Source organism: Ranitomeya imitator, chromosome 1 (genome assembly GCF_032444005.1).
Source record: "Ranitomeya imitator isolate aRanImi1 chromosome 1, aRanImi1.pri, whole genome shotgun sequence".
Classification (NCBI taxonomy): Eukaryota; Metazoa; Chordata; class Amphibia; order Anura; family Dendrobatidae; genus Ranitomeya; species Ranitomeya imitator.
The window spans coordinates 730,285,755-730,298,141 of NC_091282.1; the positions used below are offsets into that span (position 1 = coordinate 730,285,755).

General features: G+C 42.9%; 1 protein-coding gene across 1 annotated transcript in view; it reads right to left on the minus strand.

Annotated features, from left to right (window-relative positions):
• Positions 1–1,891: 1,891 nt before the first annotated feature.
• LOC138643194 (potassium channel subfamily K member 1-like) overlaps positions 1,892–12,387 on the minus strand; it is a 55,883-nt gene continuing 45,387 nt past the window's right edge. The window contains exon 3 of the mRNA XM_069732069.1: positions 1,892–2,564. Within this exon, the coding sequence (XP_069588170.1) occupies positions 2,305–2,564 (260 nt within the window). The 3' untranslated portion in view covers positions 1,892–2,304. The remainder of the gene's footprint in view (positions 2,565–12,387) is intronic.

The following is a 12,387-nucleotide window of genomic DNA, read 5'->3' on the forward strand; positions in this document are numbered from 1 at the left end:
GGTGCAGGGCTAGAGGCATCTTCACAAGCACTGTGTACTGGGGATTGGCTTCTACGCAAAACTGTGGAAGAAGCAGTGGCGTGACCAGCAGGCAGTGGTTCTGGAGCCTGGAGTTCAGCCCACAAAGTCGGGTGCTTTGCTTGCATGTGCCTGATCATGCTGGTGGTGGTCAAGCTGGTTGTTTTGCAACCCCTGCTGATGCAGGCATGGCAGGTGCTGCAAATGGCCTGTTTGGGGTTATCGGCAGAGTCTTTAAAAAATAGCCAGACTCGGGAAGATCTCGGGAATGGAAACTTCACTTATGTTGGTGTTACGGGGAACGGATGCACGCCTTATGTCTGTGGCCACCACACTGTTTCTTCCTGCCTGTTGGGGGAATATGCCTCTTTCCCCATTTGTGCTGCTGTCCTCGGTATGCATGTCCTCCTGCCAGGTTGGGTCAGTCACCATGTCATCCACCACCTCATCTTGCACATCCGCACCCTGCTCCTCCTCCTGACTTTCTGGCAATTGTGTCACATCGTCCACCTCTTGTGACACTTTCCCACCATTGCCTTCATGTGACCGAGGCTGGTCAAAGCTTTGAGCAGCTCTACATGCGATCTGATCTTTCCCCACTTCTAGTTGACGGGCAGAGATTTCTGAATCTTGAACAGCTCTTCAGAGTGTCCAAGTGTGGGATCAGTTGTCTCAGGGCACTCGGCGAGAAGATGTGGGTCGTCATTGTTGCCCACTTTCACCTTGCCCATGACCTCGTCCACTGGATGCACCATCACATCCACTTCCCCGTCCCTTGCCGTAACCATTTTAAATGGACTACTGCACTATTTCAAATGCTCAACACAAATGTCTTTATTACTAGCGAAATAATATGTGATCAATATGCCTGCAAATCTACGATTTTTCAAACCTTGCACTGATGTGGATATGCTGTGCCCTGCCTGCCTAGCGCTGCAATATCGGGACCCACGAATTAGCCCTAAAAAGGACTATTGGTTTCTCAGGAGTTGTGGATGTAAGAGTTGCAGACCTACACTAACTCTAAAACCACGATTCTGACCCTATCTCGGCAGCAGCTCTCCCTACTCTCGCTGAAACAGGAACAGAATGTGGCGAGCAGGGCGACGCCAGGTCTCTTATACTCAAGATGTTGCTGTACGGCCCAGCCAATCACTGCACGACCACAACAAAGATGGCTGCGGTGTTTCATGGCCTGGCAGACAATCCTTGCACCGTGATTGGGTCTCTAAAGTCTGCCAAAACTGCTGGGTGGAGACTGCAGTTACCGCCGAATGATCCCAGAAATGCTTGCTGCTCGGCGAGTACCCCGATACTCGGGCGAGTAACAAATAGTGGCGAGCACGTTCGCTCATCACTAGTAGGGTGGCAGTCAGTATTCTGTGCCACAGAGTATACAGTCATGATAGACTAGGGTAGACTAATTAGGTGGTGAAGGAAAAGCCTCAAGGAATCCAGGGAGGAGTGAGCAGTGGTGAAATGAACCATAGACTAGGACAGAGTTTGACCCTTTCATGAATGTGATGTAGGCTAGTTTTATGGAGACTAGTAAAGAGCTCTAGGGCTGGTAATGTGATAGCCTAAGGCATGGCCTGAGTAGTTCAGTTTTTTGATTCCTCAGGCTGAACAAGGTTGTGCTTGAAAGGGCAAAGGACTCTAGATGAGATGAGCACAACTACCATACTAGGTTGAACTTTCTTGGGTAGCTACCTTCCCAAGTCTTTGTGCTTCCTGCTATTACATATTATCCCATGAGACTTCTGCAGTTTGTGAGGACCAAGAAAGTAAACCACAGACACCCACAGGAGAAGGGGAGTGTAGAGTATTTTTTATTTTAAACTTTTTGCATTATTTTTCAGGTTTTAGTGCTTAGACTAATTACTAGAGAACAGATAAAATTCTGAAGGATGGGGGAAGTAAAATAGGTATATGACAGTGAAGAAAATTTAGTTCAAACTCCTAAAACAAGTGCATCTAAAAAAGTAATTAAAATCTCAAGGAAGTTTAAAGGTAACTAGAGAGATAAATCATTGACATTATAACAATTCTCGTACAGTGACTTATAGGTGCTCAAAAAGTGTAACAAACTACCCAAAATAATCTTTATTAACCATAGATTATCCCATTTAGATTTTATAGTGCTTTCCGTGTTATAATGATTATAATAAGTTATATCAGTATCCTTCACCAACTTACAAGGAGAAGTTGGTGCATACAATTAAGCACAATATTTGCAGTGGTATATAGTCTTGAGAGAAAAGCATAGCAGTAGAAATATGAAAGCCATTAGCTGATACATGGGTTGGCAGTCCCATATGACCTCTCCGTAGGAGATGCAGAGTGCAGAAGCCTTCTTCTCGTTGATTCATCATGCTTAGATCCGCAAGGAAGCCCGGCCTCAGATGGTGGATCCTGTACCATCTCCTCAGCTCTCGAATTATCATCACACCCAAATAAGAACAGATTGAAGAACTGGTTGCAGTTGAAAAGACTTTTTAATATTTCAACCACAAGGAACATGGCAATCAGCCCAACGAATAAATAACCTGAAACAAAAAAACAAAAAGAAGATGGCTTCCAAATGTCCAAAAATAAATGTTAGGTAATTAAACAACTTCTGCTATTGAGCACTTGTTATGGCCGCTGGCCACAAGCAAGCGAAGCATTCTCTAGACACAAATATTTATATAGATTTGCCTACAGGCACTTTGCTAATGATGACAAGAACCTATATTTTAGTGTACACTTACAATGTCTAAATGGAAACAATTTGTTTTCCTGAACCTTCAGGTTTGTGATATTGGGGATGTCAAACACTAATGGGTTTTACTTAAATTTGTACGATTAAAAAAAAAAAAATCATGTTACGATGCAGAATGATGCATCATGTTTCTAGTGGCACATCATCAAATCTATATACAGTATATATAAAATTGTCTAAGGGTCTGTTTGTCTGTAACTGAAATCCCGCGTCGCTGATTGGTCGAGGCCGGTCAGCCGGGTGCAACCAATCAGCGTTCATAAATAAATTACATACATATACTAGAACGAGAATAACATGAAGGACAGTCTGTGAGGGAGAGAATAACATGGAGGACAGTCTGTGAGGGAGAAAATAACATGAAGGTCAGTCTGTGAGGGAGAGAATAACAAGGAGAACAGTCTGTGAGGGAGAGAATAACACGAATGACAGTGTGTGAGGGAGAGAATAAAATGGAGCACAGTCTGAGGGAGAAAATAACATGGAGGACAGTCTGTGAGGGAGAGAATAACATGGAGGACAGTGTGAGGGAGAGAATAACACGGAGGACAGTCTGTGAGGGAGAGAATAACATGGAGGACAGTCTGTGAGGGAGAGAATAACATGGAGGACAGTCTGTGAGGGAGAGAATAACATGGAGGACAGTCTGGCGTGGGATTTAAACACCGCTTCACTGATAATGTATATATTTTTCCCGGACAATCCTGTGTATTTATTGCATTATTCTTAAATCTTCATGAATAATCTACATACATATTCTAGAATACCCGATGCGTTAGAATCGGGCCACCATCTTGTATTTTATAGCCATAAATATACAATGGATACAAAAAGTCTACACACCCTTGTTAAGATGCCAGGTTTTTGTCATGTAAAAAAAAAATCATACCAGAAATAATCATTTTAGAACTTTATCCACCTTTAATGTCACCCATAATCTGTAGAAATCCACTAAGAAACAAACTGAAGTCATATTGAGAGGGAAAATAAAAATTGCAAAACTAAAATACTGTTGTCTAAGCGGGAACACCTCTTATAATTGGCTAATTGCAAATACAACCAATTCCCCAATCATTTAAACTCAAGTAAAAGTAGTCATTAGTACATAGCTGCCATCATTTACATTGATTCTGATTATGTTGTAAACAGTATGGTCTGTTAAAAGCTTACAACACAGCGAAGGGATCTCATTATCAGTCAAGAGAAGCGTACAAAATAATTCCCAAGGCATTAAGTAAACCATATAAGACTATGAATATGTCATCAGGAAGTGGCATAAATTTAGCGCAACAGTGACATTACCTAGAGCTGAACATACCTCAAAGTGATGAAATGACCAGAATAATTTGGTCAAGGAGGCTGCTAAGAAGCATACAGCAGCATTAACTCCTTAGCAGGGCCGGCGTTTGGCACAGGCAGACCAGGCAGTCGCCTGGGGCCCCCACCTAGAAAGGGGGCCCCCTGCCTCTGCAGCCCCTGTATGAAGTGCCCAGAGGGTGTACAGCAGTGAAGCAGCAGTCCCAGAATGTGTCTCCCAACCCCCCCTTGAAACCCCCTCAGTGCTGTGATTTACTCATTTGATCCCGGAGCTCTGTGCTGATTGCTGTAGGATCAGGTTTCACAGTCACATACAGCAGGGATCAGCATGGGCTCTGACCAGTCACTAAATCATTGCTTGTAATCTGATAGGGCGATGTCCTGTCACTACTGTCTGGATGACAAGACAGGAATATTGTCTGCTGAATCAGGGCATTTATTATATAGAAATAAAAGAATTCCCACGTGAAATAATAAGGATAAACCATACACATATATAGTACAGGTGTGCATAGGAATCAGCGTTTTTGGTGCATTTTTTTTTTTGCAGCCAAAGCCTGCTCTCTTGGCAGTAAAAACACTGCTTTCAAAACACCCATTTTTTAGGGTATGTACAGAGGATTTTGAAATGGCAGCCCTTTGGATGCAGCAGACATGTCCTGCGTCCAAAGTGCTGCCATCTTTTGAACACAGGTGATTCCGCATGTGTTCATTGAAGAGGTGTGGAATCCCTGCGTCTTATACATTGCAGGGGTGAGATTTCTCTTGCGGAGACTCGCGTCTGCTCAAGATAAATTGACATGCTGGGGTCTGGAGAGACGCAGTTGTGAAATTCAGTCAACGGAAAATAAAAGGGTGTGCAGGAGATTTCTGAAAATCTCAGTTTTTGCTTGTGTTGTAAACTGCTGTAAACTTATTATTTGCAGAAGAAAAAGCTGCAAAAATTCTGCATATGAACATGGCCAAAAGCTGCTTTTCAAAGTGCCAGCAGTGACCCTGCATACAGCTAATAGTGGCAGACCCATTGGCCGATATAAGGCCCCTAAATATGGGGGCCACAGTGCAATGTTATCATTTGGGGCCCCCACTTTAAATTTTTGCCTAGGGCCCCACTTTGTCTAAAACCGGCCCTGCTCCTTAGTGACAGAGCCAATTTGGTACTTAATGACCAGGCCAATTTTTGCAATTCTGACCACTGTCACTTTATGAGGTTATAACTCTGGAACGCTTCAACGGATCCCGCTGATTCTGAGAATGTTTTTTCGTGACATATTGTACTTCATGTTAGTGGTAACATTTCTTCAATACTACTTGCGATTATTTATGAAAAAAACGGAAATATGGCTAAAATTTTTAAAATTTTGCAATTTTCAAACTTTGTATTTTTATGCCCTTAAATCAGAGAGATATGTCACGAAAAATAGTTAATAAATAACATTTCCCACATGTCTACTTTACATCAGCACAATTTTGGAAACAAAATTTTTTTTTGTTAGGGAGTTATAAGGGTTAAAAGTTGACCAGCAATTTCTCATTTTTACAACACCATTTTTTTTTAGGGACCACATCACATTTGAAGTCATTTTGAGGGGTCTATATGATAGAAAATAATGAAGTGTGACACCATTCTAAAAGCTACACCCCTCAAGGTTCTCAAAACCACATTCAAGAAGTTTATTAACCCTTTACGTGCTTCACAGGAACTGAAACAATGTGGAAGGAAAAAATGAACATTTAACTTTTTTTTGCAAACATTTTAATTCAGAACCATTTTTTTTATTTTCACAAGTGTAAAAACAGAAATGTAACCATAAATTTTGTTATGCAATTTCTCCTGAATACGCCAATACCCCATATGTGGGGGTAAACCACTTTTTGGGCGCACCGCAGAACTTAGAAGTGAAGGAGCGCCGTTTGACTTTTTCAATGCAGAATTGGCTGGAATTGAGATCGGACGCCATGTCGCGTTTGGAGAGCCTCTGATGTGCCTAAACAGTGGAACCCCCCCACAAGTGACCCCATTTTGGAAACTAGACCCATTAAGGAACATATATAGATGTGTGGTGAGCACTTTGAACCCCCATGTGCTTCACAGAAGTTTATAATGTAGAGCCGTGAAAAAAAAATTGCATTTTTTCTACAAAAATTATCTTTTTGCCCACAAATTTTTATTTTCACAAGGGTAACAGGAGAAATTAGACCACTAAAGTTGTTGTGCAATTTCTCCTGAGTACGTCGATACCCAATATGTGGGGGTAAACCACTGTTTGGGCGCACCGCAGAGCTTGGAAGAGAAAGAGTGCCGTTTTACTTTTTCAATGTAGAATTGGCTGGAATTGAGATCGGACGCCATGTCGCGTTTGGAGAGCCCCTGATGTGCCTAAACAGTAGAAATCCCCCACAAGTGACCCCATTTTGGAAACTAGACCCCCCATGGAACTTATCTAGATGTGTGGTGAGAACCTTGAATTCCCAAGTGCTTCACAGAAGTTTATAATGCAGAGCCGTGAAAATAAAAAATTTTTTTTTTTCCACAAAAAAGATTTTTTAGCCCCCAAGTTTTTATTTTCACAAGGGTAACAGGAGAAATTGGACTGCAATAGTTGTTGTCCAATTTATCCTGAGTACGCTGATGCGCCATATGTGGGGGTAACCCACTGTTTGGGCGCACGGCAGAGCTCGGAAGGGAAGGAGCGCCTTTTTGGAATGCAGACTTTGATAGAATGGTCTGTGGGCATTATGTTGCGATTGCAGAGCCCCTGATGTACCTAAACTGTAGTAACCCCCCACAAGTGACCCCATTTTGGAAACTAGACCCCCCAAGGAACTTATCTAGATGTGTGGTGAGAACTTTGAATGCCCAAGTGCTTCACAGAAGTTTAGAATGCAGAGTCGTGAAAATAAAAAATATTTTTTTTTTTTCACAAAAAAGATATTGTAGCCCCCATTGTACCCTTTATTTTCACAAGGGTAACAAGAGAAATTGGACCCCAGAAGTTGTTGTCCAATTTATGCCGAGTACGCTGATGCCCCATATGTGGGGGTAACCCACTGTTTGGGCGCACGGTTGAGCTCAGAAGGGAGGGAGCACCATTTGACTTTTTGAGCGCAAAATTGGCTGTCGTGTTTGGAGACCCCCTGATGTACCTAAACAGTGGAAACCCCCCAATTCTAGCTCCAACCCTAACCCTAACACACCCCTAACCCTAATCCCAACCTGATCCATAATCCTAATCACTAACCCTAACCATAATCACAACCCTTACCCCAAAACAACCCTAATGTCAACCCTAACCATAACCCTAATCAAAACCCTAAATCCAACACACCCCTAATCCTAATCTCAACCCTAACCTCAAACCTAACCCTAATCCCAATACACCCCTAATCACAACCCTAACCTTAACCCTAATCCCAAACCTAACCCTAATCCCAAGCGTAACCCTAATGCCAACCCTAACCCTAATACCAACCCTAATCCAAACCCTAACCCTAATCCCAGCTCTAACCCTAACTTTAGCCCCAACCCTAGCCCTAACTTTAGCCCCAACCCTAACCCTAGCCCTAAGGCTACTTTCACACTTGCGTCGTTTGGCATTCCGTCGCAATCCGTCGTTTTGGACAAGAAACGGATCCTGCAAATGTGCCCGCAGGATGCGTTTTTTGCCCATAGACTTGTATTGCCGACGGATCGTGACGGATGGCCACACGTCGCGTCCGTCGTGCACTGGATCAGTGGTGTTTTGGCGGAGCGTCGGCACAAAAAAACGTTCAATGAAACATTTTTTTGTACGTCGCATCCGCCATTTCTGACCGTGCATGCGTGGCCGTAACTCCGCCCCCTCCTCCCCAGGACATAGATTGGGCAGCGGATGTGTTGAAAAACTACAGCTGCTGCCCACGTTGTGCACAATTTTCACAACGTGCATCGGTATGTCGGGCCGACGCATTGCGGCGGCCCCGTACCGACGTAAGTGTGAAAGAAGCCTAACCCTAAATTTAGCCCCAACCCTAACCCTAAATTTAGCCCCAACCCTAGCCCTAACCCTACCCCTAACCCTACCCCTACCCCTACCCCTAACCCTAGCCCCAACTGCTGTTCTCCTGCTGGCCGGCAGATGGAGACAGATGGCGGGCGCACTGGGCATGCGCCCGCCATTTTCTTCTGCCGGCGGCCAGGAGGAGCAGCAAGAGGATCCAGGGACACAGGTGAGTATTGTAGGGTCCCCGAATCCCCCTATTTCTCTGTCCTCTGATGTGCGATCACAACAGAGGACAGAGAATTACTTTACTTTTTTTTTTTTTTTGCGGTCGCCGGTAAACAGTTAATTACCGGCGATCGCAAAACAGGGGTCGGTAAAACCGACCCCGATCATGCTCTTTGGGGTCTCAGCTACCCTCGGCAGCCGAGACCCCAAAGATTCTCCCAGTACCGGCCGGCGGGCGCACTGCGCATGCGCCCGCCATTTTGAAGATGGCGGCGCCCACCGGGAGACACGAGGAACATCAGGGGAGCTAGGTGAGTATTGGGGGGCCACCTGGGACCCCTTTTCTCTGTCCTCCGATGTGCGATCACATCGGAGGACAGAGAAATTAAAAAGAGATCGCGTTTTTTTTTTTTTTTTTTTGCGATCGCCGGTAAACTGTTAATTACCGGCGATCGCAAATGCGGGGTGGGTTAAAAAAACCCCGAATCATGTTCTCTGGGGTCTTGGCTACCCCCGGCAGCCGAGACCCCGGAGAAAATCGGCCTCTGGGGGGCGCTATTTACTTTTTCTACAGCGCCGTTAATTAACGGCGCTGTGGTTTAAGTACCCTTAGCGGCCGCCGTTAAAAGGCGTATCGGCGGTCGCTAAGGGGTTAAAGGAGCTGCAGGAATTTCTGCCAATTCCTGGTTTTGTACTGCATCTGACAACAATTTCCTGTATTTGTCATATGTCTGACTTGTGGAGTAGGGCAGTAAGATTGTAGCATTTTCTTGCAAAGAAAAACATCCAAGCCTAGCTATATTTTGCCAAAACCCCATAAGGTAGACCAAGAACTGTTTACGCTGAAGTTTTTACATTTCGAAAGATGTTACAAGTCTGTCAAATTACAGAGAACATCTTGCTTTTACTAAGAACTGTGTAATTCCCAATGTTCCCTGTGGTAGCGCTACCAGAAGATTAAAAAAAAACCTCACTATCATTCCACGAAAGATTACAACCTAACCCTGTAGGACATTATTTCAACCCAGAACAGGAAACTCACTGATCCAAAGTTGTATCACTTAGTTTGGTTCAGTATAACTATGGGAGACCAGAGTCTAAGCCGGAATACAGATGTAAAATGTGTCCGACACGGACTTGCTTGTCAGCAAGATACCAATTTAGTCTACCAGACCGTGTCACTGATTGATCCCTGGTCCTGGCTCTTGGGCCTGCAGCATTGCCACCTTCTGAGCTCGCTAACGAGAGTGAAGACAACATTGTTGCCAGTTAGGAGTTCTAAGTAAAAGAGAACATGCAAGAACCAGTGGAATGTTATTCTTAAGATGTTATTAATATCAATATTAATTTCCCACTGCCAGGAATCTGATGAATCAGCTGTTGAACATCACTCATGTGTAGTCATTTCAATAACAGGTCTTATGTCAATTGTCTTTTCTGGTGTTTTAGTAGCAGGAGAAGTGGGGGTGGTCTATAATTATACATGTTCTCACATCGCAATAGTCATTTTATATCCTTGAATCGTGCACGAATAGTGGAGGTTTCCCATGTTTTGTAACATTGTAGGGAACTTTTTATGGCAATTACTGTTAACCCCTTAATCCCATTTGACGTACTATCCCGTCAAGGTGACCTACATAGTAACATAGTTATTAAGGTTGAAGGAAGACTTTAAGTCCATCTAGTTCAAACCGTAGCCTAACCCAACATGCCCTAACATGTTGATCCAGAGGATGGCAAAAAAATCCCATATGGCAAAGAGTAAGCTCCACACTGGGGAAAAAAATTCCTTCCCGACGGCAATCAAACTAGTTCCCTGGATCAACGCCCTATCAAGGAATCTAGTGTATATACCCTGTAACATTATACTTTTCCAGAAAGGCATCCTGTCCCCTCTTAAATTTAAGTAATGAATCACTCATTACAACATCATACGGCAGAGAGTTCCATAGTCTCACTGCTCTTACAGTAAAGAATCCGCGTCTTATTATGCTTAAACCTTCCTTCCTCCAGATGTAGAGGATGCCCCCTTGTCCCTGTATCAGGTCTATGATTAAAAAGATCATCAGAAATTGATGGTCAACTTTTAACCCTTATAACTCCCTAACAAAAAAAAAAATTGTTTCCAAAATTGTGCTGATGTAAAGTAGACATGTGGGAAATGTTGCTTATTAAGTATTTTGTGTGACATATCTCGGATTTAAGGGTATAAAAATTCAAAGTTGGAAAATTGTGAAATTTTCAAAATTTTTGCCAAATTTCCGTTTTTTTTTTCCACAAATAAACGCAGGTAATATCAAAATTTTTTTACCACTATCATGAAGTACAATATGTCTTGAGAAAACACTGTCAGAATCACCGGGATCCGTTAAAGCGTTCCAGAGTTATAACCTCATAAAGGGACAGTGGTCAGAATTGTAAAAATTGGCCCGGTCATTAACCATCCTCGGGGCTTAAGGGGTTAAAGGAAACTTGACAGCTGACTTATGCTTCCAAAACCACAGACAGCCTGCAACAGAATCCGGCTCCATCATTTCAGCCAGGTATGTGCACATATTCAGGATTTGCAGCAGAAAATTCTGCTGCATATCCTGATGTGTTGTCAGGAAAAACATTGCGTAAAATTAGCACATTTTTACCATGGATTTTCCCCACTCATTCGTATAGATGAAATCTGCAGCAAAAAAAAAAAAAGTGTGTCCATGTGACTTCAGGAATCTCATTCACTTTGCTGGCACTAGGAAATCCTTCAGGTTGTGACAAAACCCGGAAAAAAGCAACAAAAACATAAGGTTTACACACACACACACACACACACACACACACACACACCTTTACTCCTGGGAAGCTGTGTTAAGGATCCCAACTTTATTGTACTTTTCTGCAGTTTTTTTTTTGCATTTTTCCCCTTTCTAAAGCAGATTCTACTACTAAATCCAAGTAAAAACAACCTTAAAATACTCTGACTAGGGTTCTTATTGATTCAAATGGGAAATAAAAATTGTTGTCTGTACAGTGAGTTTTTTCTGACTTTGTTTCACATCAAACTTGGCAATCACAGCAAAACGCTACAAAAAAAAATGCAAAAAAAATACGTAAAAGAATAAAGTTAAAATATTGTAAAAAGACAAATGCTACATGGGTACCATGCACAGAATTATTCTTCCCTAGAAGCATAGCTAAAGCCATTAGGCATTCGATGGAGTTTGTAGGTTCAGCAGCACAAAAATGGTATGGTTTTGTACCATAGAGTTGAACGGCCCCCATACACATGGTTCTGATATGCACATGGAGCCTAAGGTGGAGTGCACTCCACCATATTTTCCGTATGCATGGAATCTGACAAAACATCAATGTTATTCTATTGGGCAGCACACACATCCAATTTTTTTTTTCTTCTTCTTCGGATCGAGGCAGTTCAAGGAGGGAAAAAAAAAAATAATCACAGCAAATCAGATCACACTCAGCCATGCAAGTCAATGAGTGCATAGGAAATATTAAACTGCACTCGAATGGCATCTCAATGCAGTCCGATTTCTGCACACTGACACAATGGAGAAGATAGAGCGCACACTGTGATCAAACTGAGATCAGAGTTTGATCATTGTTACTTGAATAACCGGCCTGATTCTCTTGGATAAGAAAATCTACGCCTATCTAACCGTAGCCTAAGGGTAACATTTTCATAGAGCTTGTGCAATCTAAACACATGCATGAGGTCTACAGAAATAATATCTATGGAATATAGATACACATCTACCCTTCTCATCAGGTAGAACTAGGGATGAGCAAATATTTCACTACTCAGACTCGCTATACTCGTAACGAGTATGTCTTAATACTCGGGTATTCGTAACGAGTAGCGAGTCCAATGCAAGTCAATGGGAAATGCGAGTAATTTTATGCTGGACCCTACAAAGCGGTCTGGGGGCCTGAGGAAAAGGCCAAAATGGGTGTATGATTGTTTAAAAGCAAGTGGTAAAAAGCTGTGTGTTGGATAACGCAGGAAGAAGCCACTCATCACCATCACAAGGGGTTCACAATTCTAACTGTTGGACTACTGTCCTTGTTGTTCCACTGCAC